The 26,712-nt window shown below is 42.7% G+C and overlaps 1 protein-coding gene across 1 annotated transcript in view; it reads right to left on the bottom strand.

The window, feature by feature from the left end:
• Nucleotides 1–26,712, bottom strand: part of ANO2 (anoctamin 2) — a 292,358-nt gene that overhangs the window by 174,914 nt on the left and 90,732 nt on the right. The window contains exons 8-11 of the mRNA XM_006128152.4: nt 26,302–26,353; nt 16,793–16,848; nt 16,495–16,536; nt 5,771–5,835 (exon numbers count right to left, since the gene is read on the bottom strand). Of these exons, the coding sequence (XP_006128214.3) occupies nt 5,771–5,835; nt 16,495–16,536; nt 16,793–16,848; nt 26,302–26,353 (215 nt within the window). The remainder of the gene's footprint in view (nt 1–5,770; nt 5,836–16,494; nt 16,537–16,792; nt 16,849–26,301; nt 26,354–26,712) is intronic.

The following is a 26,712-nucleotide window of genomic DNA, read 5'->3' as shown; positions in this document are numbered from 1 at the left end:
TCTCTAGACATGCCCTGAGAGAGGCTTGGGAGGGAAAAAAGTTTTTACTTTGTGGCAGAGAGAGTTTTCAAGTAGACAGACAGCTTGAGAATCCTAAATACAGCAGATGAATAGCTTATTTACTTATTGCCATTTCAGCAGTTGTGGAACTATTTGTAAATTTTGCCTGATTACAGCAAAAGCTCTGTTCTGTTGTCTAGCACTCAACCAGAAATCTCAGTTAATTGGCATTTCTGATATCTTCCAATACAAATCTTCAATCTAGTAACCAGGACTGCTATATGCAATTGAAAATTTTGCACTCTACTTATATGCAAAAGGGGGAGAAGCCAAGTAAGCAAGCTGATATCAGGGATTTATTCAAAAAAGCAGCTTCCAGGGCATATCATAGGATCATTACAGAATCAGCCCAACATCCTACATATTCTACATATACCATACTTGATGTTGAAAATGACTTGAGGTACTGTAAGATCCCAAAGTGCCTTCAGAATCAAAGGAAGATTAAATTATATTCAGTACACTTTCAGTATTAAGCATATTATTAGTGATCTGGGGGTATGCTTTGCACTGGGTCTGTAATGTAATGTCATAAGAATACCTACTGTATAGAATATTTTACCTGTATACACCTAAGTGCTTCAAGAAACCAACCATTCTGCAGTGCAGTATCACTACTGGATTTGTGAGTACCTGTATATTATTTTATACATTATTTACTTTAGCGTATTCTAATTATTTGAAAATTGATATTCCAGTCATAAAATATTGCTCTCAGTTAACCAGATATGATTAACCCTTCTCTCCACTCCTTTCTCCCATATTATTGAATAACAGAGTCCTATGACTTTGACTAGGAAAAACTTTTTCTAGGCCAGCAAAAATGTATTAAAATTCACTTTTTTTCTAAGTGAAGATATAGTCTTAGGCATATCAACAGATTAGAATGGCTCTTAATAGCCAATTTCTCACAGTTTCCTTCCTCAAAACACAAATTTTCATCTTTAATTAAAAAGAATACAACATATACGAAAGACAAAATATGAATTCTATGCCTAATGTAGGCACTCAAATGTGAACATTTTGCTCTGATCTCTGAATAAGGAAATGAGGTCTGTAAAGTGCTTGAATCCTAGAGCTAGGATTCAATGCAATTAGGATTTGTGTTTAGAATGTCCATTATATGTATACAAGTACCCCAGAGAGGAGTTGTTGCTCACATTTTGCATATTCAATTTTAGATACATCTGTATTGTGCAATCCCTTAAAGCCTCTTCATGGAAACATCTCTGTTGCATATCAGAAATATGTAACAGCTACCCTGTTCTTGTTCACTGAACCCCTCTGTTCACTGATTTTCAATAAGCTTAATTTTCACTATCCCCAAAAGGTGTGCACAAGGCCCAACGTGAATGAATCCTTTCACTGAATGTAATACAGGCAGTCCCCGACTTATGCGGATCCGACTTATGTCGGATCCGCACTTACGAACAGGGCTTTTCTCGCCCCAGAGTTCATGGGCAGCGAGTCGCCACCCGTGTCCTCCGGGGCGAGAAAAGCTTCTCCTGGTCTCCCTGGTCTGCTGGGGGGGGGGGGGGTCCAGCAAAGCCGCTGGACCCCCCCAGCAGTCCAGGGACACCCGAGCAAAGCCGCCGCCTGGGCGGCTTTGCTCGTTTGCCCGGGAGCAAAGCCGCCCAGGCGGAGGGATCCCTGCCGCCTGGGCGGCTTTGCTTCTGTCCCCCTGGTCTGCTGGGGGGGTCCAGCGGCTTTGCAGACCAGGGGGACAGGAGCAAAGCCATGGAGCACGCCCACAGGGGGACAGGTCAAGCGCGCCCGGGCTGTCCCGCTGTGGGCATGCTCCGCGGCTTTGCTCTCCGTCTCCCTGGTCTGCAGGGAGACAGGGAGCAAAGCCTTGGAGCACGCCCCCAAGCGCGCTTGGGCTGTCCCACTGTGGGCGTGCTCCGCGGCTTTGCTCCCCGTCTCCCTGGTCTGAGCAGCAGACCAGGGAGATGGGGAGCAAAGCCTCGGAGCACGCCAGCAGTGCGACAGCCGCGGCGCGCCTGGACTGTCCCGCTGCCCGCGTGCTCTGCGGCTTTGCTCTGCGTCTCCCAGGTCAGCAGACTAGGGAGACGGAGCAAAGCCGTGGAAGACTTGGGCGGTCCTGCCACCCCCATCTCCCTGGTCTGCTGGGGGGGTACAGCTAGTGCCCTCCCCCAGCAGACCAGGCTTTTCTTGCCTACCCCTGGGGTAGAGCAGCTGGGGGCTGCCGGGTTGGTCCCGCAGCGCTGCTCCGGATCAACCCAGCAGCACCCCAGCTGCTCTGCCCCAGGCGTCCTGCTTCAGCCGCTGCTGGTCAGTTTCAGCATGCCTGGGGCAGAGCAGCTGGGGTGCTGCTGGGTTGCTCCAGTAGCGCTGAGGAGCCGCGCTACTGGAGCAACCCAGCAGTACCCCAGCTGCTCTGCCCCAGGCGTCCCCAAGTCAGCCGCTGCTGAAACTGACCAGCGCTGACTACAGGAAGCCCGAGGCAGAGTTGCTCTGCCCAGGCTTCCTGGAATCAGCCGCTGATCAGTTTCAGCAGCAGCTGACTTGGGGACGCCTGGGTTTCTTAAGTTGAATCTGTATGTAAGTCAGAACTGGCATCCAGATTCAGCCGCGGTTGAAACTGATCAGTTTCAGCAGGGCTGACGCCAGTTCCGACTTACATACAGATTCAACTTAAGAACAAACCTACAGTCCCTATCTTGTACGTAACCCGGGGACTGCCTGTATAGAAGTGAATAGACCTGTAAGACCATGTTTCAATGGTCTTTTTTTTTCTTTTCTTTTCAGAAAATGAAAATGTTCTACAGAAGCCAAGTTCAGTGACTGGATATACAATTAGCTATCTCCCAGGACATTTGACCTCAAAATGGACCTTGCCGGTGCCAAGAATGAGTGTAGCAAAAATGCAGTTTCTAGCACTGGTTCCCACTACATTTATGCCTGACTCAGAAACTGGAAACATTCCAAGAGCTAAGAGAGAGTTAAGTGGAGGATGGAGGTGTTTCATGTTCATTGCATATTATATTAATCCAGCAGTTGAAGAGTTAACTGTCTCCTAGCATAGGCATCTGGAATGCTCTTATTAATGGAACTGAAAGTAAATAGTGAAAAGATATGCATTGTGGCAATTGCCATTCTAGCCTTTGCCTGCATTTAATTAACATTGTTTAATTAACATTGTATTTTATGTTTTTCCCCATCAACATTTTTTAATATAATCACCAAAAATATACACATTGCAGGTTCAAATAAGTCAAAACAGGCTCTGTGTGTGTGTGTGTGTGTGTGTGTGTGTGTGTGTGTGTGTGTGTGTATTACAAAATTAATATAATTGTCACCACCAAACAAAGATTGGATATGGGCTCATCTAGACTACGTTAAAGTGTCAAAAGAGGATATTTGCATATCTTCTTCCGATCTCACTTTCAAAAGTGAAAGTAGCTTAGATGCGACTTTTTCGGCGAACCTCCTCCCCCCCTTTGTTGAAAAGCCACGTAAACCTCATTTTTTGAGGAAGAGTGTTAAACTATATGGTATTAGCACAAACATAAAGCAAGTTTTGAACCTGGAAATCTAATCAAGTTGAAGCCAAAAAGCCATAATGAATACAAATCACAACTCAATGAAACCACCCTATTTCTCAACCTGAGGTATAAGTAGCTGTCTGCCTGCAAAATGTAACAAATCCACACACGAAAAACTGGATTATTTTATTTCCACTAAGAATTGCTACTTCTTCCACTGGGAATAAACAGATCTGCATAGTGTGATTGTTGTACAAATATCTCTCTCTAGTAAAGGTTAAATGCACACACACACACACACACACACACACACACACACACACACAAAATACACTTCGGGAATGGGGACGGGGGGAGAATTTGTCCAGTATGCGTATGTTGTAACTTATACATCACCTGAAACATAAAATCTACATTTATTTTAGTCATAATGAACAGTGAAATGCACACTTAACAAAAGTATGGAAGATAACATTTAAGAGTATCTTCTCATGAGAACAAAGAATCAATTGCACATGTCTAAAACTTCTTATTTTGTTCCCAAAGTTTAAAACTGCAGCATTTCTATGAAATCACAGCAGTGTTGTTAAAGACCACCATGAGTACTGACAACACCAAGTTCCAAATTAAGATGCAGTATAAACCAGAGAACTGCAAAGAATCCTCATTAGCTCTAATTCTGGTATAGATTTAACTTTCCCATGACCAGCTCACATTTATTTTTTTAAACCTGGACTACCATACTTCAGATCATGCTGGCAGTTGTCATCATGTTTTGTGCCATGATGGCTTACCTATATAATACTGGAGCCTGGCTTGATATTAGGCAGAATGTATGTATGCAAATCTCACACGAAGTTTTGGAGGCTAAAAATGGTTGGAAAGGGAGAATTTCAAAGGCTCAAGTAGAAGTAGGTTATCGAACACCCACTGACTTTCAGTAATAATGGCAAACCTAACTATAATTCATACATCTGAAATATCTTCTCCATAATACAGTATAGTCATATACAGTATTTTAACTTCAGGGTAAAATAATAAATGTGCTTTACATACAGATGGGATCATTAATATGAATGAAATTAATTACAGCCAAACTCCTTCTGAGAAGCAATTACTCAAGTAAGCTTCAATGGGATTACCTGAGTAAGCACTTGCTCATATTGAGAAGGGTGAAACAGTCTAACCCACTCCTGGAGATGGATTAACTTATTCATAGTGAAAAATTTACTTCACAAATTACTAACCCATTTTCTTGTTCAAAATGTATCCACGACTGGGTTTAACCTATTCATTTTTTTATTGGACAATCATTTTATAAGAAAACACTTCACGCCTACAGGTCATGGGTGCAACTTTCTCTTACTTCTGTATTTCAAGTGGTGTGACTAGTCACCTGTTTCATGAAAAAACTGGTCCAATAAAGGGAAGTATTTTGTAATTTAAAGAATTTTCCTCAAAGCATTTTTTAAATTCAAAATTTCATTGAAATTTCAAGATTTGGAATATTTAGATCAGTTCAAATCACAGTTTCTGCTCCCTGACTGGATGACAGAAACTTAACATAAACCAGGAGAAGGAAAATTATGGTAATTTCATAGATTCATAGATTCTACAGTCAGTAGGAACCATTCTAATAATCTATTCTGTCTTTCTTTCCAACACAGGCCACACAATTATCCCCAAATAATTCCTAGAGCTGATCTTTTCAAAAAACTTCAAATCTTGAATTAAAAGTTGTTAACAATGAAGAATCAATCTATTTTGGTAAATTGTTCCAATACTTAATGGTTAATTTCACTACTACCAGACAAAAATTCTGGGTAAAACTTCATATAAACACAGTCTGCTGATTATTCAACAAAATATCACTTTCAGTGAACGTTTTTATAAACAAAAGTTCACTCACATAATGTGCAAATACTTTTTTGAATGAAATTGTGCAAACACTTTTTTGAAGTATTGTATTTGCCCAGGACTAGATATATTGCAAACCAAGAGGTGTAATGATGAGTTGCTGTATTCTGCTTGTTATACATTATTATTAGAGCAAATAGAAAAGGATACCAAGCATGAAGATGATTTATTACCATTCCTCACAATAGCAAAAAACCAGAATCCTCAGCTGGTGACCATTTATGGAACTACACCAATTTACACTAGTTGAGATTCTGCTCTCACACTGTTTTTGTCACATCTATTACCTTATGAGGTCAATAGGCTGATACTTGTAAAATACTCCGTATCTTGCCCATTCTTGATACAGCAACTAGAATAAAGAAAGACAGAAAATTAACTTAAAACAACTGTTCACAATCAAATTACAAACATCATTTTTTTAAGTGTGAACATGGACCTTTGTACCTTTCTGATCAATATTATGCAGCTCCAATTTATGTGCTATGAAATTTTGCATCAGGATGCCATTATCACTTGGGGTGTGTCTAGACTACAGAGTTTTGTTGACAAAAGTGGACTTTTGTCGACAAAACTATACCTGCCTCTACACTACCGCTGAGTTCTGTCGACATAACGTCGACAGAACTCAGCAGTTTTGTCGACGCTGGTAAGCCTCATTTTACGAGGCATAACGCCTTTTGTCGACAGAGTTTTGTCGACAGAAGGTGTTACTGCATCTAGGGTTGTGTCTAGACTACAGGGTTTTGTCGACAAAGCAGCTTGCTTTGTCGACAGAATTGAATGTAGTCTAGACGCTCTTTGTCGACAGAAGCTTTGTCGACAGTATCTGTCAACAAAACTTCTGTCGACAAAAGCCTGTAGTCTAGACATACCCTTTGTGTTCCTGGATTTCAGACTACAGAGAAGAATCTCAAGGTGCTACCCAATTATTTTAATTCAGTGGTTCACATATCCAGGGTCACATAAAGTAACTAAAAACTGGAATAAAGAAATCATCACAAATTTTAAAATAGAGGATAACTCCATCAGAGGCCAAGTACATTGGATTGGGCCCCAATTTACTAATTGTTATCAATGGGTCTTTTAAAAGCACTCAGCATTTATCTATACCTGCTCCGAGTGAAAAAAAATTGTATTAACCACCCTACCTCCCACAGTTCAATATGAGTAGAATTAAACCCATCTTGAGTGCTTTAGAAAATATCATCCTACCTATTTCTTTAGGGGGAAAAAAACTATATGGAGAATGTTATAGTGATGCTTAAACTGTTGGATTTGTTTTTTTAAGTCCAAAGAGAAAGAAGCGGTGGGAAGGAGACATGGGATTTTAACTGATCCTTCTTCATGGCAGCCCCTCTTAGAAGAGTACGGATGTGTCTAGAAGAAGGATGTTGCAGTTACTGACTCTGCTTAGTAACTGTCACAGAAGGCTTCCATTGAAGGTAAGCAGTTTTATAGGTTCCAAACAATGAGGCTGTTGGAGAGAGGACCGCAGCAAGTGATTGATGCAGCACCAAGACAAGTGTGTGGTATAAAGGATGTGTCCGACTCCTAATACCTGCACCAATTTGAATTTGGGGGTGAAGAGTCCTTGAAACTGAGGAGTTACCTGTTGGCTCAGGTGTGGTAATTGCTGTTATCTGGGAGGATCTTTCTTATTTTGCTCAGAAGAGTCTGGAGGGAAACTAAGGGTATGTCTACACTAGCCCCCTAGATCGATCTAGAGAGGCTAATGAGGGCGACCAGAATTGCAAATCAAGCCCGGGACTTAAATATCCCGCGCTTGATTTGCATGTTCCCAGCTGGTCGCCATTTTAGAAATTCACTAGCCCGAAATAACTGCCCGCATCTACACACGGCAGTGAAACGGGCTTCTGATTTAAAGCCCTAATTCGAATTAGGTGGTATTCCTCCTGCAATGAGGTTTACCACCTAATTTGAATTAGGGGCTTTAAATTGGAAACCTGTTTCACTGCCGCGCGTAGACGCGGGCAGTTACTTCGGGCTAGTCAATTTCTAAAATGGCGACCGGTAGGAAACATGCAAATCAAGCGCAGGATATTTAAGTCCCGGGCTTGATTTGCAATTCTGGTTGCCTTCATTAGCCTCCCTCGATCGATCTAGGGGGCTAGTGTAGACGTACCCTAAGAGAGAGGCAACATTCTCCTCAGACCCTGGAGGATCCAGATGACATATACTTGTCTGTTGAGGCCACATGCTAGAACAGTGGAGTTCAACCTATGGCCTGTGGGCCACATGCAACCCATTGGAGCTCCACCTGAGACCTGCGGACCCCCTGTCTGTCCCATTTCCCCACATGCCTATCTTGCACTGGGAAACTGGAGCTCCACACTTCCTACTCCTCCTTATCTGCCCCTCCCCCCCAGTGCTTTTGGAGCCTCATGAATCCACTGATACATGCTTTGCCCCCACTCCTCTCTCTTTTTTCCAGAGCTAGAATACCGTGAATCAGCTGTTGAAGATGGTGAAAGGCTCAGGAAAGGGGAGCATCCAACTGGAGCAGAGGGAAATGATCCTATGGGTGAGACCCTCCTTCCAGAGGATGTTGTGTACCCTCTCACACTTTGGATACCTCTCTGGGAGAGAGAACTCCAGTCATTAGGAAAAGACAGGTGTTAGTAATGAAGGATTCGATCATTAAAAACATAAACAGCTGGGTTTGTGATGATAGGGAGAACCATATGGTGATTTGCCTGCCTGGTACCAAGGTTGCAGATCTCTCAAGACATCTACATAGATTTATATGTAGTGCTGGGGAGAAGGTGGTAGTCGTGGTACACGCAGGCACCGATGACATAGGGAAGGGTAGGAGAGATGTCTTGAAAGCCAAATTTAGAATGATAGAAAAGAGATTGAAATCCAGGACCTCTATGGTAGTGTTCTCCAAAATGCTTCCAGTTCCACGTGCCAGGCCAGGTAAGCAGGCAGAACTTCAGTCTCAAAGCATGGATGAGACGATGGTGTAGAGAGAAGGGGGTTAGATTCAGGGGCAGCCCATGTGTATAGGCCGACTCGGCCGTTGCCTAGGGCGCTGTGTTAAACAGGGTGCCCAATTATGACGTCATGCCATTGAGGGCTGTGGAGGCGGGGGTGGCAATTGCACATTCCGCTTGGGGCGCCAGCTGCCGGCAGCCTGCCTCAGGCCATCCCTGGTTAGATTTATTAGGAACTGGGCAAACTTTTGGGAAAGGGGGAGCCTATACAGGAATGATGGGCTCCACCTAAACCAAAATGGAATCAGATTGCTGGCACTTAAAATCAAAAAGATTGTAGAGCAGCTTTTAAGGGCTGGGGGGGGGAACGCTGTCAGGTACGGAAAACCACATGGATCAGACAGACACATCCCTTAATAGAGGATCTATAAATAGAGATTCTCTATGTCCTAATAAACAGAAGAGGATGGAAGATCATAAGATCAGATCAGAAACAGTCAAATGAAAAAGAGTCCCATTCAATTGTATCAGGCATTGGCAGACAGCTAAATAGTGACAAGCTTTTTAAGTGTTTATATGCAAACGCTAGAAGTCTAAATAATAAGATGGGTGAACTAAAGTGTCTTGTAATGAATGAGGATATTGATATAACAGGCATCACAGAAAACTGGTGGAATGAGGCTAAGCAATGGGACACAGTCATACCAGGATACAGAATATATCAGAAGGATAGAACAGGTCGTTCTGGGGGGGAGTGGCACTATATGTGAAAGAAAATGTGCAATCAAATGAAGTAAAAATCTTACATGAATCTAAGTAGAGTGGTCCAAGGGGCGAATTGATAAACTAAGCAGAAACAAGTCACCAGATGGCATTCACCCAAGAGTTCCGAAAGAACTCAAATGTGAAATTGTGGAACAATTAGCTATGGTTTGTAACCTATCCTTTAAATTAGGGGTGAGGAACCTTTTTTGGGTCAGGAGCTACTGACCCAAAGAAAAATCAGTTGGGGGCTGTACATAAGTAAGAAGCAAGGAGGGGAACCCTCACCCTGAAGTGGCCCCTGACTGAGAAGGAGAAAAACACTCTCCACATTTCCCTTGCACATCAGAACCTTGGAGGGCCCAAGTTAATAAATTTTGTGTGCTTCAGCCAGGCATGGGAATGGTGGGAGGGAGGTGTTGGAGCACCAGAATGGGCTCCCCAATGCTAGAGGGAGCCCTGAGCCTTGGGGCTGGATCCAGGCAAACTGGGGGTCGCATCCAGGTCTTAGGTTCCCAACCCCTGCTTTAAATCATCTTGTTTCAAATGACTGGAAGATAGCTAAAGGGGTGCCAATCTTTAAAAAGGGCTTTAGAAATGATCCTGGCAATTACAGACCAGTAAGCCTAACATAAGTTCTGGGCAAATTAGTTGAAATTATAGTAAAGAACAGAATTGTCAGACACAGAGATGAATATAATTTGTTGAGGGAAGAGTCAACATGGTTTCTGTAAAGGGAAATCATGCCTTAATAATCTACTAAGTTCTTTGAAGGCATCAACAAGCATGTGGACAAGGGGGATTCAGTAGATATAGTATATTTAGATTTCCAGAAAGCCTTTGGCAAGGTTCCTCACTACAGGCTCTTAAGCAGTTGTCCTGGGATAAGTGAGAAAGTCTTCTCGTGGATTGATAACTGATTACGGGGAAACAAAGGGTAGGAATAAATAAATGGTCACTTTTCAAAATGGAGAGATGAAACTCGCGGTGACCCGCAGGGATCAATACTAGGGATATCAATGTGTAGTGCACTGCACAAATAACCAATACGCCTTGACTTATTAATTATATTGACTACACACATCCACCCTCCCCCCCATTGCTGCCTCAGAGGCAGCAGTGTGGAGGATCAGGGGGCAGGCTGGAGCAGATACGCCTGGGGAGCTGGCTTTTGGCTCTCCACACATGCTGGCTTGTTGGCCTCTCTTACAGAGGCAGTGAAGGGGGGGCAGGCAGGAGCCACTGCTGGGGGGAGTTGGCTTAAAAGCCAGTCCCCCACCTCAGAACCAGCTCTGCAGTGTGGCATGCCCTCCTTCCCCAAGATGCCTGGGCTCCCCATGGACTGAGGCTGGTTCGCGGCAGCAGCCCCTGTTCACGGGGAATCCGAGCTCCCTGTGGACAAGGCTGGAGCAGCTTCTGTCCATGGGGAGCTTGCACTCCTTCCTCCTCCTTTCTCCTCCCTTCCCCTGCAGACAGGGGCTGCTGCCAAACCAGCCTCTGCCTAAGGCCGGCCCAGACTTGCTGCAGACAGAGGTTGCTCCATGAGAGACGGAGCAGCCTCTGTCCATGAGGAGCTTTGACCCTCCCCTACTCTTCCCCCCCCCCCCCTTCCCGGAAACAGCCTCTGTCTGCAGCGAGCTCAGGCCCTCGTTGACAGAGGGTGCTGCTACCCCACGCTGCTGCCTCTGTATCAGAAGGAGTGGGGCCAGGAGCGTACTGGCTACCGGCCCTGCCTCATGGGACTATCGAGTAGCTGTGTAACTGCTAAGATTTCATGCAATTACATGACTATTCAATTACAATATATCTAATATCCCTAGTCTGTGCTGGGACCAATCCTACTCAACATGATCTGGAGAAAAGGGTAAACAGTGAGGTGGCAAAATTTTCAGATGTTCAAGACAGTGAAGACCAAAGCAGAGTATGAAGAGTTTCAAAAGGATCTCAGAAAACTAGGTGACTGAGCAACAAAATGGCAAATGAATTTTAGTGTTGATAAATGTAAAGTAATGCATATTGGCAGGGCTCAACAAATGCACTCGCCCACTCGCCTGTGGTGAGTAGATTTTATCAGCTGGCAAGTGCAGGGGTGGAGCTGGCCAAAGCCTGCACTATGGGCGGCGCGGCATCATCCAATCCGCCGGCCGAGCGGAGGAGTGGAGCACAGCTGGGAAGGGGGAAGCGCAGTGATTCTCAGCGCCGGGCTGCCTGTGTGCAGCTCCGGCGCAAGGAGGCAGGGCACGAGCCAGAGGGCGGGACACCAGCAGATGCCAGGACGGTGGCGGGACATGGCCCCACTGATTTTAAAAGTCCGTGGCAGCTCGGCTCTGGCTGTGTGGCCCTGGGAGCTGGCTGCAGCGCAGCCCGCCGGCTCCAGTCCTGCCGTGGCCCCAACATCTTCGCCGGTGAGAGACCACTCCCGGCTGACCACCCGGCTCGCTGCACCCACCCCGCGCCCCTATGTCTCCGTGCCTCCCATTCCCCACACCGCCCCTGCTCCCCTGTACCTCGGATCCCCTGCTTTCCCTCTTCCCTGCGACTGTCTGGCTCTGCACCACCCTTGCACCCTGCTCCCCTCCGATCTCTTCCCCCCAGCTCTGTGCTGCCCATTCCATGCACTGCCCCTAGACCCCAATCCCTCTGCCCCTCCTGTTCCCCGCGTCCCATTCCCCATGCCTCCATCGCACCCCGCACTTTGCGTCCCTCTGACTCTGTGCCTCCCATTCCCTGCACCACCCCTGTACTCCCCCACACTGTTCCCTGCACCCCTCTGGCTCTGTGCTGTCCCTGCACCGTTTCCCCTGTGGGTCAGGAGTGATGGGGTGCTTGTCCATAGGGAGGAGCTGGACAGGGCAGGGAAAAGGCTGCTGTGATCCAGCAGCGAGTGAAAGGTGGAGTTCACTTGAAGCACCTTTGCCTTTATGGAAAAAAACAAATGAAAATGCTATAAGTTATTTATAGGGCTAAAATGCCGGGACAAAAATGAAAACAAAACAAAAAAAATTGCAAAATGCAAACGTGTAAAAGACAAGAAAAAGGGGGGGAGGCGGCCAAAAATGTTTTGCTTGGGGCAGCAAAAGACCTAGACCTGGCCCTGGGGGAGGGGAAGGAGCTGGGCTGGGTTGGACTGGACTGTGGGGAGGGAAGGGGAAAAATATGGGGAAAGGGCTTATGCTGAGGGGAGGGGAGGGGAAGAGGTCAGGAGGAGAAGAAGAAAGGGGAAGGCACCCAGGGACAGAGGTGAAGGAGAGACAAATGCCAGGGGGCAAAGTGCAGACAATGAGGTAAAGGGCAGGAAGAGAGGTGTCAATGGTAGGGGAGACAGGGTGATGCTGGGAGAGGAGACAGTAAGGGCACTGGGGGCTAGAGAGGGAAGGGGGAGGTGCTGGGAGAAGGCTTGAAAGAAGGGGTGGGCATGAGGAAGGCGGGGATGGAGCAAGTCGTGTGTGAGGGCACAGGGTTATGGGGGGCAGAGGGTGGTGAGAGGGTGGGCATCAAGGAAAAAGAGAGCAACGGGGGCAGGGGCAGTGAGGGAAGGGGGAGGCACCAGGAGGATGCAGGGGGTAAAGCAGAAGGGCAGACACCTGCAGGGGAGGGACCAGCACCAGAGGAGAGAGGCAGGGCAGGTGTGTAGAGGGAGGTGTTAGGAGAGGGGATGAGGAGGGGTAGCTCACATGATCAAAGTGGGGCTACTGGAGGAGTGGGCACAGGAGGGAGAGAAGGGCTGGTAGAGGGGGGCAGGTCTCAGGAAAGCTGAGGGCAGTGAGAAAGGCAGGAGTCAGGACAGCAGGGGAGGGTGAGGGGTTGGGGGGCAGCAGGCACCAGGGGAGATGATGGAGCAAGGGGAGGAGACATGGCAGCAGAGGGAAAAGGTAGAGGTCTATAAGATATTTATTAATAACTTAGGTGATATTTATTAATAACTTATTAGTAATTACTGTTCTTATTCTTATTAGGAATTTATACTATTAAAAAAACACTTTTTTGGGGGGAGGGTGGCGAGTCCCTTTTTTGTCTGGCGAGTAGGGTTTTCCAGAATTTGTCGAGCCCTGCACATTGGGAAGCAGAATTCCAATTATATGTACAAAATGACGAGGACTAAATTAGCTATTACCACCACTCAAGAGAGAGATCTTGGAGTCATTGTGAATAGTTCTCTGAAAACATCCACACAGTGTGCCACAGCAGGCAAAAAAGCAAGTGGAATGTTAGGAAGCATTAAAAAAGAATAGAGAATAAGACAGAGAACATTTTTTTGGACTTTTCCAACTTCCAAATATTTAAAAAAAAATGGTTTTCCTCCAACCCCAAATTATTTTTCCCAATTTTCAAAATTGCCAAAAAATGGATAAACCAGTTATTTCCCCAGCTCCTCTATCAATTCTCATTGGCTTCAGTGGGTTTGTACTCAAAATCATCAGCATCTTACACTACTGATTCCATATTCATTTTTTCAACCTGAAAACTTGCATTCCCAATTTAATATCCACTCCTGGTGAACATCCCACAATATTCATTGAAAAGTTCATTGATTTTGTAAACTATCCAACTTTATAAGCACATCCACTGAAAGAGTCAGAGGAACCCTAAATCAAATCCAAATGGTACTTAAATGCTGTGACAGATAAATACATTTAAAATGTAAACAAATAATGGATGTATTTCTAATAAAAATCTATGATCCAATTCAACCACAATTATGCCAAGAACTCAGATTATTATGAAGCTCTTAAAGGCTATGAAGTTGAAGGACTGTCCCTGCCAAGTCAGATAAAATTGTTAAAACTGAAATTCACAAAACACAGTTTAATCTGAAATACTTTTGGATGACCGTACAAAAATAATTGGTGTTCCCATAGAGCTTTGTAACATCACATTTTACCTATATTTCCATGGCTTCCATTAACAGTGGTACTTTACATAGGAAGATCACAATGCATTTCAACCATATATATTATCCTGTGCGTGTTATGTTAGCTGGCTGCCTGTTTAATTTCCACATAGACTTTGCAACTCCTTGTAAATGGGTGGTGACATTTTTTAGCATAAAGCATAGTACTAGCAGTGAAGAGGCAACTGATAATAGTGGGTAGGGGCTTAAAAAAGATCAGACCACTGATCCTTCCCCTTAAGGTAAGCAACTACAATGCTGCTGTGCAGTAGTTTCTTTACACATAGCATTCTTCTTTATCAGGCATCTCACTGGAAGAGGGAAATTCCTTTGCTCTTACGAGTAGTCATAGGCAGAATGTGTGTTGCACCAAATGAATTTTTCTGGTTCTCAACAGCCAATCACAAATGCATTGTTTCACGGGGCATTTTCCCCATAAAGATCTTGAAGAGGGTTAATTAGGATTAACTTTTTACTTTATGAGCTGCTACATCAATCTTAATTACTATGACTTCCTTATGAGGAAAAATACCCCAGACAGGCTCAGTTCACCATTATTTGAGGTTATTCTACAGGCAATAAAATAGAAGATGCATATAACTTAAAGGGGACAAAAGAAAAAGGAGCAGAAAATAGCCAAAAAAATGTCCCCCTTCCTTTAAACCTGATCAGTGCTTTTCAGGAAATTAAACACTGAGACTATTAGCTTCAGATAGAAAACAGATGATGTTATACATAGAAATACTACAGCAGATTCTATGGCTGCACAGCAGAGCCATATGTGAATAATCAATGTAGTATTTCTGGAAAGAACTTTTTTATGTTTTTAATGCTTAACACTTCATAACAGGACCTAATAGGCAGGATAAAAAGAAAGCAGTACAAAATACAACTTAATGGATGACTGTTTTTGCAGACCTTTATATTTTAGATCCTCTTTTCCCCTTCGCCACATTATCCAATTTGTCCTCATTGCCTAACTGCTATTTTAGAATTCTTCCTGTAGCTGGAAGATTTGTCTAGTTTTTAAGAGGGTAAACTCTGCAACTGCCTTGAGAGCTGATAGTAGTGACACTCCATTTAACCAGACGAAGTGACTGTAAGTGCAGTGTAGACAACATCATGATATAGAGAAACACAGATCTACTAGATCAAGAGGTGGTTATACAAGAGAGCTGTAAATTAGAAAGACAAACAAACAGGTTTCTACATTGGTTTGACTCCCAACTTTGTCTCCTTTCTTCACCAAGGAAAGACCATACCCTAAATAAAATACTGTATGCAGAACAGAGCCACCTAGTGGCTGACTACTATCATTACCAACAGTGGCCCAGAAAAATCAAGTTTTTCAACTCTTCCATGCCACTGTCTTGAGGGCCTAGGGATAATAGACTGAAAAATTGTGCTCAAGCTTATTTTCAAATCCATTCATAATCACATGATGTGGATTAGTTGGTAACTAAACTTCTGAATGCTATGGGAACATTGCTAAGGAGGTTGGGAAATGAATGGTATTTTCAATTCTTCCTTCGTGCATCAGAAGTCACACACAACAGTATGAAAAATCACCAGGTAAAATATTTATGAAATTCTGTGTTAGTAACAAAGAATATGTATTCAGTGTGTTAGGAATCTAGTTGCATTTTAGGCTTTTTATTATTAAGGGTACTTTGTCTCTCCCCATTTCCTATTCCTTTTCTTATTAGAAAAACTGCTTTGACACAAACATTCAAGGAGGGGTAGGGAGTGAGCACACACAAATATAAAATGGAACTTAACTGATTCTAATATTCCAATGTTTAGCTCAATTGTAATAGCTAGCACCTATATTTAAAACAATAATATGAGTAGGTTCTGTTTCTTACGGTTATCAGTTTCTTATGTGTAGAAGAAGATAGACTTGAATGCACAAATGGGAATAATTGTATCCAAATTCTCTGTAAACCAATTTTATATTTTACAAATTTTCTTGTTATTCTGAGTTTATACAAAAGTTAAACACTATCAGTTTGATTATTCATCTATATAATCATCATCTGTTTGTGGTGTGGTATTCATTATCTATGTCACATGTCTATATTTTTGCTTCCTGATTGGCTGACCGGAACTATGTTAAACAGGAAGAGGGAATTTAAAGGAATTTCAAGATGGCCACATGGAACTGAATTCATCCAAACATTGCCAAAATTTCTGTGGACATTTTTGCAAATAAACCATCAACTATGTGAAAGAAAGTTCAAGAAATATAAATAAAAAGGTTCATAGGTACCAATGAAATGAATCTGAAAACATTTTTATTCAAATGAACATTTGTATCTACTTCCTTGGAATATTCATGCAGTTCTAGTTCAGCATATGCAAATACAACACAAAAATGTATTTATGATGTAAAGTATTTTACCTTTCTTTCATTCATGTCATCATTTTGACCTTCATATTCACCCTACAGAAACAAATGAAAATGATAAGTGCTATATAAACAGAAACAATGTAATAAAAGAAAAATACTTTTGCTCAGCTGTTTTGCTGTTCAGTTATAGCCAGAATATATTTCATTTAAGACTTTATATTATTATGATAATCTATAAATATATTAGTAGATATTTTGTATTCTCACAGACATAATTATTAGTGTCTAAGTAGCATTTAATACTGCTGTTAGAATGATATGTTTTACATTTTAAATTGTGTATACATACATCGTGAAGAGGAAATGCTGCCTCATAGACATTGTTTGCTATTAATGTAGTAATACCTAAAGAGAAACAAAACAAAATAATTAATGCAGATAGCAAGAGATTATTACAAAATATTAACTTTTTATTCAACTATGAGAGGAACTGAGATATATTACTGAAAATCATCCAATGACTAATCTAAAGTTGAATATGAGCCCAATTCAGAAATTAGAGTGATGCCCTGAAAATCAATTTTAATTTAGCAGTGGAAAAAAACCTTTTTGTTAGTAGGGGGCAATTTTTAAATGGCCTCATCCCCATGCTGTTTTCTCCCAGTAAGGTGGTTTGTTACTATGGCCAAAAAGAGTATTCCCTGTCTCTCCCCCCCCCCCCCCACACACACCCCTGCTTGCTTGCTTGCTTTCTTGCCAGTTACCTCTGTCTCTTTTTAAATAAGAAAGTAGAGGCCAATGGCAAACATTAAACCAATATGTAGCTAAAGAAAAGAATGGTGCCATGAGAGGAACGAAGATTTACTCCACCCCAAAAATCAATGTCGAGGTGTCATCTTCTGCAATGCTCTAGCAAACAAAGGAAGGTAGCCCCATTAAAACATAGAAGATTAGCAAACTTTCTTTCATAGAATCCAGTGATGAAGGCGGCAAATTAGAACACCTAATTTGACTCCCTGTTGTAGTAAATGTACACAAGAGAACAATCTTTCTAACCTTTGGTCAGAACTAGTTTAATTGTACCAAATGCAGGGGCTTCCACAACTTCCTTTTCCATAACAATGCAAAGATAGCTGTCATGATTTAAAACTCTGCCCACAGAAGGAAATAGTTTGGCCTGTGTTCTCCAGATCCATAGTTGTGCAGATGAATTGCACCAGCAGAGAATCTGTTTACTTTCACTGACCACACAGATGTCAGGTGGGAAATTAGATGGGAAAAAATGGCAAGAAGCTCTAAAGAGCAGGTACGTGAGAGCTCAGTTATAACCGATGGTTCTCTGCCCCATCTAGACCACATGTAGAAGTATATGAATCCACTGATGTCTTTGCACTAATGGCCTTCATCCTTTAATTTGAGCAGAGGCTCTGTGACAACTCTACCAGAAATATCATTATGTGATACTACAGGTAAGGTTAAGACTTAATCCAGTTCACAGCCTTATTTTTCTTCTGTAACTGAGGAAATGCCTACAAAAGGTAGTCTTTGGGGCTGTCAAATCTCTAATGGCCAAATGAGAAGCACTCTGGAAAGTTTCAGCCCCATTCTGCTATCCATTTTTTGAATTAATCAAGTATTATTAATGCATCAATCCTCCCCACCCTCCCTCCAAACAATGATATTACTGGGAAATTGAATGATTTTTAAATCTCCAAACTTGGAACAGGCAAGTCCACTACAAGGAATACCTAATTTTTAAATGTTAAAAGGCTTGCAAAAATATTAAGTTAGAAGAATGTATTTCCTTCAACATTTTATTGAACTACAGTATGCACCAGCTGGGCTATCAGAGGACATGATTTTGTACAACTGTAGAACTGAACAGTAAACTGGGCCAGTTGCGCTTAGTGTATTAGTATACTGTTGCCCAATATTTATAATATAATATGCTGCTATTGGGTCCCTCTTGCTATTGCCTTATCTGTCAGGAGAGAAGGAATAGAACCATAAAAAGCTGAACAAAATAAGGATGTTTAAGGAACTCAGTGAGCCACTAAATCTATGGTGCTCTTGAGACCATCATTAAACCCAGGAATCAATTAATGTTGAAATGGTAGCTACTGAATTTCTGAGCTTCCAAACAACAATCATGGGAGATAGCCCCTTAGGAGAAGTTCATAGCTACAAATCAATGTTCATAGCTACAAATCAGTGGAAACTGAGCTCTAATAAACTTGTATTATCTGTAATCATTGCTATGGAACACAGAAGTAAAGGTAAAACCTGTCTATGAGGGCCACGTACCATTCAGACACAGCATGCAATAACGAGCAGCAAATGAGCCTTCCATTCCGTCTTCATCTGTCTTAAACCACCACAGAAAGCCCTTGTGACAGAGTGTACCCATGCCTACATCCTGAACACTATTGTAATGATATTTGTACAAAGTATGCCTTGTGAGGTATCATTTGAAAACTCATTATTTCCTGCTCGATATAGTCCTGATAAAATATGTGGCAACACTGTTTGTGAAGTTATAAGAGTCCGTTTTGTGGTGTTAACACCACATGTTCCAGACTGAGTTTGGTCTGTCTTAAACAAAGGAATTTATGTTCCGCTTAACTTGAATTTCAGGATTAAACAGTTGTCAATCAGGAAGGGGAGACAAATGAAGCTCAAACAAGCAAGGAAAAAAAGCAGCAGGAAAGTCTTTCCACAGAGATTTTTATGACTCTTAATAGCCAGCTGGAAATGCTTCCCCCCCCCCCCCCCCAACGGGGGACTAAAACTGCAAACATTAAGGGCAAACACGCCAACACACAGACAAACACACAGACAGACACACCACTTAAAACAAGAAAGGAAGCCATCATTGAATTTTGGGAGATGAGAATGTCATGTAGGGGGTTTGGTCAGTAAGGCTGCTGAAAACATATGGTGAAAAACTTTACTTGAATCCAGTATACTTAGTTAAGTTAGGCACCAGTAGCAGTTAAACTTTATTTTCATGTAACCGTTTCTGACTTTTATACCTCATTATCACACTCACTTAAAATGGCTCTCCTTGTGGTTCATAAACCTGTTTAACTGTTTTGTCTAACCCTGTAGCTGCGTCTACACTGGCATGATTTTGTACAAATACTTTTAATGGAAAAGTTTTTCCGTTAAAAGTATTTGCGCAAGAGAGCATCTATACTGGCATGTGCCTTTGCACAAAAGATGTGCTTTTGCGCAAAAGCATCCATGCCAGTGTAGACGCTCTCTTGCACAAGAAAGCTCCGATGGCCATTTTAGCCATCGGGATTTCTTGCACAAGAAATTGATGTTACCTGTCTACATTGGCCTCTTGCACAAGAACAGTTACGCAAGAGGACTTATCCCTGAGCGGGAGTGTCAGAGTATTTGCACAAGAAGCACTGATTTTGTACATTACGTCAGTGTTCTTGCGCAAATACTCATGGCCAGTGTAGACAGGTGGCAAGATTTTTCACAAAAGCAGACGCTTTTGTGCAAAATCTTGCCAATGTAGACACAGCCTGTATGTTTAAGCTGCACAGCCGATAGGAGGGTCCCAGGAGCTGCTTGCTCCAAGGCAAAAGGCAGGAGTAACATGGCTGCAAAATCGTTGGGGTGGAGGTGCATGAACAAATGCTGCCAGATGTGTGCGGGTCTACTAATGAAGTGTGCAATGTTTGAATCATTCCTGAGTGGCCGTCCTGCTGGGAAGCTTAGTGGGAACACAGAGTACCAGACATATCTGGTAGTGACATGCATGCTGCTGGCTGTTTGTGAACAGAACTGTAGAAGCAAAGTATTGTAAAGGGCACCCCAGGTTAGAGAGTAGGGGTAACACAGCTACTCATTAGTCTAAGTAGTATGCAGGTATGTCACTGCCCTGACAAAAATTCATTGCTAATAAGTCTCAGAGGGGTAGCCATGTTAGCCTGAATCTACAAAAGCAACATGAAGTCCTATGACACCTTGGAGACTAACAGATTTATTTAAGCATAAGCTTTCATGGGTAAAACCATCTGATGAAGTGGCTTATCAAAAGCTTATGCCCAAATAAATCTGTTAGTCTCTAAGGCCATGTCTACAGTACAGATAAGACTGAAGCAGCCGCAGTCAATCTTGCGGGGTTTGAATCAGTGGGTCTAGTGAAGACATGCTAATTTGAATTGAGAAGATGCTCTCATCATCACTGGTGGTCCTGCTTCCATGACAGTAAGGGAAGTCAAAGGGAGAATATGCGCTCTTTGACTTCCTGCAGCGTGGACAGCACCAAAATTTGAGTTACTTCAACTTAAGCCACGCAATTGACATAGCTGAAGTTCCATGTCTTAATTCAAACTTATTCCCTACTGTAGACCAGGCCAAAGGTGTCCGTTGTCATTGCTAGTAGTTAGCTTTTCATAAAAGGTTAATACAGTTTTATTAAAAATCTTGGGTATCTTCCTAAGGTGGCTCTTTAAGACAAAAGCTAACTTATTGAAGGTGGACTTTGGCACAAGTTGCAGTGATTCCAGTGTTCGACCATTCAGTGTGTTCAATACACTACAATATTGCCATGCTTCTTAGGTTTAGAACCTCTTCAATGCATGCTGCCTGTGACGGGGCGGCCCCGCCCCGCACTCAAGCCCAGGGAAACCACCTGGGGCCGGGGGCGGAGAGGGCCCCACCCACACAGCCCTACTGGGCATGCTCCAAAGGGAGCCAAGGTATAAAAGGCTGCTGGCCTGCTCAGAAAGGGCAGACTACGACCCGAGCAGGAGCTAGCGGCCACTGGACAGAGAGGGAGTCGCCGGGGGAGCTGAGCGTGCTGCTGCCGGGCCTCTGCAGGGCTCGGCCCCAACGCCGGAGCCGCCGACCGACCCCCCGCGACCCGAGTGCTGGACCGGACTCCGCCAACTCGGCAGCTGCCAGGGGGAGGACCACTACAGCCCGGCGACCGACGCCGACAGGTGGGACCGCGGCAGGCTGCGAGCAAGGGGTAGGAAGCGACCCAGGGCAGGGAGCTGTAGAAGCCCCTGAGGGCTCGGGGCGTTGCGGGGAGGAGCCCCCGCCGAGCCAGTGGTGGGAACCGCCCGCCACTACTAGGGCCCTGGGTCGGGGTCCGGTGGAGAGGGAGGGCCCGGACCCCCCTACCCCTGCTGCCTGAGACCCTGGCACGTGGGAGCAGGGTAGCAAACTGCAAACTGTGGACTAGGCCTCCGGGCCTGCAAACTGAGGACTAGGCTGGGAGGCCGTATTTCCCTTAGCACAGGGGCATTATACTTTGGGACTAGGCCGGTGGGCCGTATTTCCCCTACGAGAGGGGCAGGGTACTTTGAGGGCTAGGCCCAGACGGGCCGAGTTAGGCCCCGGATGGGGGTGGCAACCCCGAGACAGGGGCGAGCCCCCCGACACTGCCCATGAAGCCATCACATGAGGTATCTGCAGTTATTGCCTCGTATCTCATCATCTTCCATTCTTAGTTAAGATAATTGAAAAAGCTTTTATGTCAATTTTCATAATGTGTGGTTGCTCCTTGGCCCTTGTCAGTCTGGTTACCAACCTGGCTATAAAACAAAGGGTGTGCGGACTGCACTGGTAGATGGTCTTTTACTGGCAAAGGATAAGGATCAGGTACGCAATACAATTTTGATACATCTATCAGCTGCCTGAGATACCATTGAGGCTGAGTGATTATTAATTTGTATGTGGACCAAAATGGGGCTGGATAGAGCTATAGGTTACACCTCCCTGGTCCAGCACATTCAGGGCCTAACCAGTCTGGACAAGGGAGTTTTCCAAACCAGAGCAGGTCTGGAGCAAGGGGGCACCAGCCTTCTCACTCTCTCCAGCCTCCTGGCCGAGCAAGCTACAGCAGCCCCCCTGTGGCTCCTGGTGGCCCCCCATGTCTTGTGGTAGCTCCATCAGTCTGCAGCAGAGCTCCTGAGAGCCCTGTCATCTGCAGGCTCTGCTGCCTTGCAAGATCTGGCCCCTCTGCTGGCTTTCCTGCCCCATCAGCAGTGAGCTCTGGTACCCTGCAGGCTCCCTGGCCCCACTGGCCACTAGCAACCTCTGCTTCTGGGGCTCTCTAGTTGCCGGACTAGAGAGCCCCAGACCACATAGGTTCAACCTGTACTCTTGCATGGCTCACAGAGAGCACATTCATATAGGATACTGTAAGGTTCCATCTTTCTGTCCTCTTGTTAAACACAGCATGGAGACTTTCAAGATATGTCCTGAAATGTCCTCAGTCTGCTATTGACATCCAGCTTTATGTCTTCATCTCATTCAACCCAGCCAAAGTGGAGGAAAACCAACCAGAATTCTCCATCCTAATTAGACATGGGTGAAAATTTTTGGACATACTAGTTTATTAACTGAAAAAATGCAGTTTTGGGTCACCAACACGATTTGAAAAGTCCGGTTAAATTGGGTGGCTAGTTTTAGCTAGAAAAAATATCCGTTTCAAAAGTGAAAACATTTCATCCTGCCATTTTCTAAATGAAATGTTTTTACTTTTTATTTCAAATAATATTATGTTTTTAAATTTAGCTAATTTATTTTTTAAGTAGAAAAAGAACCCAGGAACCAAACAAAACAAAACTACAGAAAAAAAATTCTGGTTTAACTCACCTGGTTAAACAAATTGCTCTGTTTAATCCAAATTTTTGGAGGGGCAAGACAAATAGAGGAGCTTAATTTTGGCAAGACAAATGGGTAAAATCCATTTAGGGTCAATCCCAATTTTGTGGTTCAGTAACCAATTTGAAAAATCAGCCATTGATTCAACTCTAATCTCAACTGGCATCTCTTTTTCCATTGTAGTCTGTGATCTCTCTTGAGCAGAGACTATGAATACTGATTAACTGTGTCATGTATTTTGTGAGGTGGGATACATGAATCAGAGTCATTATGACTTGTGACCAAAGATAAAATGTGGACGTAGGACTCCAGAGATAAAAGACACTATTCTAACCCAATGTGCTACCCAGTCCATAAAATAAATAGATACTTTGTGGTTGTCTAAAATTATGGTGTGATTTTAAATTAGCAATTCTATAATAACTACATCTGAGTTCTCTTATTCTGCACCAGATGCCTTTTGGTGATTAAGATTAATCCACTTCCATGGACTATAAAAATGAGTAACTTGACTAACGTCACGGTAGTTAATAGAGTCACTTTGGTGTAAAACCAGTATGAAAGGAAAGTCAGAGCTTATTCTTTATTGTGTGAAATATTTATTTTAAAAACTAGCCTCAATTTAAAGTAGCCCACTCCATGGATAAAGCTTTTTGCTGCCCACACATCATACAACTCCATGGAGTTCAAAGAAGCTGCATGGGGAATAATTTAGACACATTTATGACTACAGTCCAGTCATTTCTCCTACAAAGAGATGTAATGGTCTTTGGGGTACCTAGGACGAGAGGTTATCCCCCTTCTTCCAATGAAAGGGAGACTTACAGGTGCTTCACTGGATGTCAGTTCCCTGACACCATCTCCCTATGAGCCACCCAAGCAAACTCCTCTGGATTATGCCAGCGCTTACTTTGCCATGCAGGTTAAACTTAAGTGTAAGCCTTTCCCCTTTAGAGTATTCCCTGTAGTTCCAGAATCTGATCTACAGACCACTCAGGGAAATAACAGATCTACTGACCCCAAAGGAACAGTGTACATACCAGCTTAATGATTCAACTTAGGATCTACTCCTAACAACAGCTCTAAGTTTTATTATAGTGAAAACAACTTCTTTTATCAAACATTCAGAATGGAAGAGAAAGTGAGAGAAGATAAGGGAAATAACAGGTTACATATAAGACACATTTGTAACATGATTTCTAGATCATAAACTTAGCAGGCTAACTCTCTGTCTAAATAAATATATCTTGCCCCAAATATTATTTGCAGCATTTCAACTCCACGTGGCTGAGATCCCATTTTTCATGAATGTAAGCAGTAACTCACCTTCTCTTTCCTCACCCCATAATGATTCTCCTCCCCCATATCCCCCCCTCTAAATCTTGCTTCTTCCCTGTTAATTTTGCATCTTTTTTTTCACAACTTCATCCTGAAATGGATTTCCATTGTGTTGGCTTACAGTGCTTAATTTATATATGATAGCTAAATCACTCTTTTATCTAGCATAAAACCGGTATGTCAACTCTGCTTTGATATAGACTTTAGGAACATATTTTCACCATACTCCTAAAACTCCTAAAATCCCTATACATAATTTCACAATGCTACTAAATGACCAATATCAGCCTGGCTTTTGTTTAAGACCCCATATGATATTGAACCAGAATGTACCTACAAGGATCAGAGTATTCTTGTATCTCCCTTCTCAGTTGACACTGATGACTTCTTGGGTTATACCTCCCCCTTAGAATGATGCAATAGGATTACCCACTGGCTGATCCATAGGCTCCAAGTCATAACCTTCTTGCCTGGACTTTGTGTCTGCCAATGTTGGATATTTTCTCTTCTACGACATACTCTTTCCATGTCACACTCTTGAAGAGAATGCTCCTGTGCAGCAATCTGGAGCTGGTATATTCGGTTTGATGTAAAAAATAGTAGGGCCTCAACTCTGTGATTGCTCATAAACTATCAAAACATTCTTTTTTCTATGACAGAAAATTTCCAGTCAATGGGTGTTAGTTTTTTACTCAACAAAGCAATCGGATGATCTGCATTACTGTCCCCTGTTTTCAGTAATACACAGTACACACTGTATCAGTACACACTTCAAATATTTTGTCAAGATCTAAACTGGCCGCTGTGGGTACATCTACACAGCAACATGATTTCAAAATAATTTAGTTTGCATCTACACAACATGCAGTTATTTTGCAATAATGTCAAAATACTGTCAAGCTGGAGGACTTCTTACTCTGATTCCTGCAACCCTCATTGTACGAGGAGAAAGGGAAGTTGGAGGAAGAGTGCTCTTTTTCAAAATAACTGCTGTGTAGATGCACCCTATTATGTAATATTCCATATGCTTTATGAAAATATGTTTATGATATGCATAACTCAGATATGCTTAATTCAGATGCCTTGTGTAACATAACATTGGAAAGATTGCTATTTACTGAATATGTTTATCCCATTTTATGCATGTATCTTTTTTGTAGATTAAGTCAGGAACCTCATCAAAAATTTTGTCCCCACTACTACACATGGCTTTGGATTTTTTTTCAAAAGTTTGTGATATGAGATACAATAACGTGTATGAATCAGCTGTAATAGTCAACCAAACCTATGAAAGTCTGGAGTTGGTTTTTAGTGGTGGGAAGCATAATCCAATTAATAATAGCTCCCACTTTTAAGAAATCAGGAGAAATTTGGCTATCCCCTACCTAGTGTCCTAAATATGGAATTTTGGCAGCTTCTATTTTACATTTTGACACATTTACAGTGAGACCTGTGTCTCTGACTTTTGTCAGCACAATTCTCAAGATCAGACCAAGAACTACTAAATATTCTTGTAAACCTTTTGCCAGTTAGCACCAAGTGAATAGATTTATGTTCACAACGTAAATGAACATAGCTCATTTAAAAGCTTGAATATTTTTTAATCAGCTAAAGAGTCTTTAAAAGAAATTGTTCAAAAGATGATCATTTACTTTCTAATTCTAGGTTGTTCTTCAGAAAAAGGTACAGTACTATATCCCTGGGGCTGATTTTGTCGTTAAGAAAATATATTTCATTTCCATCTTTAGTTCATGTGAAAATGCACTAATATATTTTTAGATGCCGTTAGATAAATGTTTTGATTATTTTTGATAAAATGTTGAAGAAATGTTTGAAAACAGTCACTTTCAAAACAACATACGTACAATATTATTAATTTTCTCTTACCCATACTGTTTTTGGCTTTTGTGCAAGATGTACGCTTTAAAATTTCACGTACCTACAGAAAGAAAAAAGAGTGATGCAATAAACAATTTATCTCTTAGGATTATGTTAATTACAGTGCCAGCACAATCCACAGAACTACACATAAAAACAAGATGCTTTTCCATAGTTTATTTGTAGCAATATCTACATCATCCTGTGTTTGACTCATGTATAAATATATGGTTTAAGACCATTACACTTAAATTTTTAAGTAAATATAAAATGTAACTGAACTGCTGTAGAGAAACCTAAGAAAGTTACATCTATGAGCAATACTTAAATCCACTCATTGCATCTTTGCCATTTACATCAGCTAAGAATCTGGCCTCCAGTTTTTCCTATGCTTTCAAATATTGTCACAAGGATTTCTGA

This window comes from Pelodiscus sinensis, chromosome 1 (genome assembly GCF_052426305.1).
Source record: "Pelodiscus sinensis isolate ZL-2025 chromosome 1, ASM5242630v1, whole genome shotgun sequence".
Classification (NCBI taxonomy): domain Eukaryota; kingdom Metazoa; phylum Chordata; order Testudines; family Trionychidae; genus Pelodiscus; species Pelodiscus sinensis.
The sequence above is the reverse complement of the archived record's forward strand: the minus strand, read 5'-3'. Positions and strand labels throughout refer to the sequence as shown.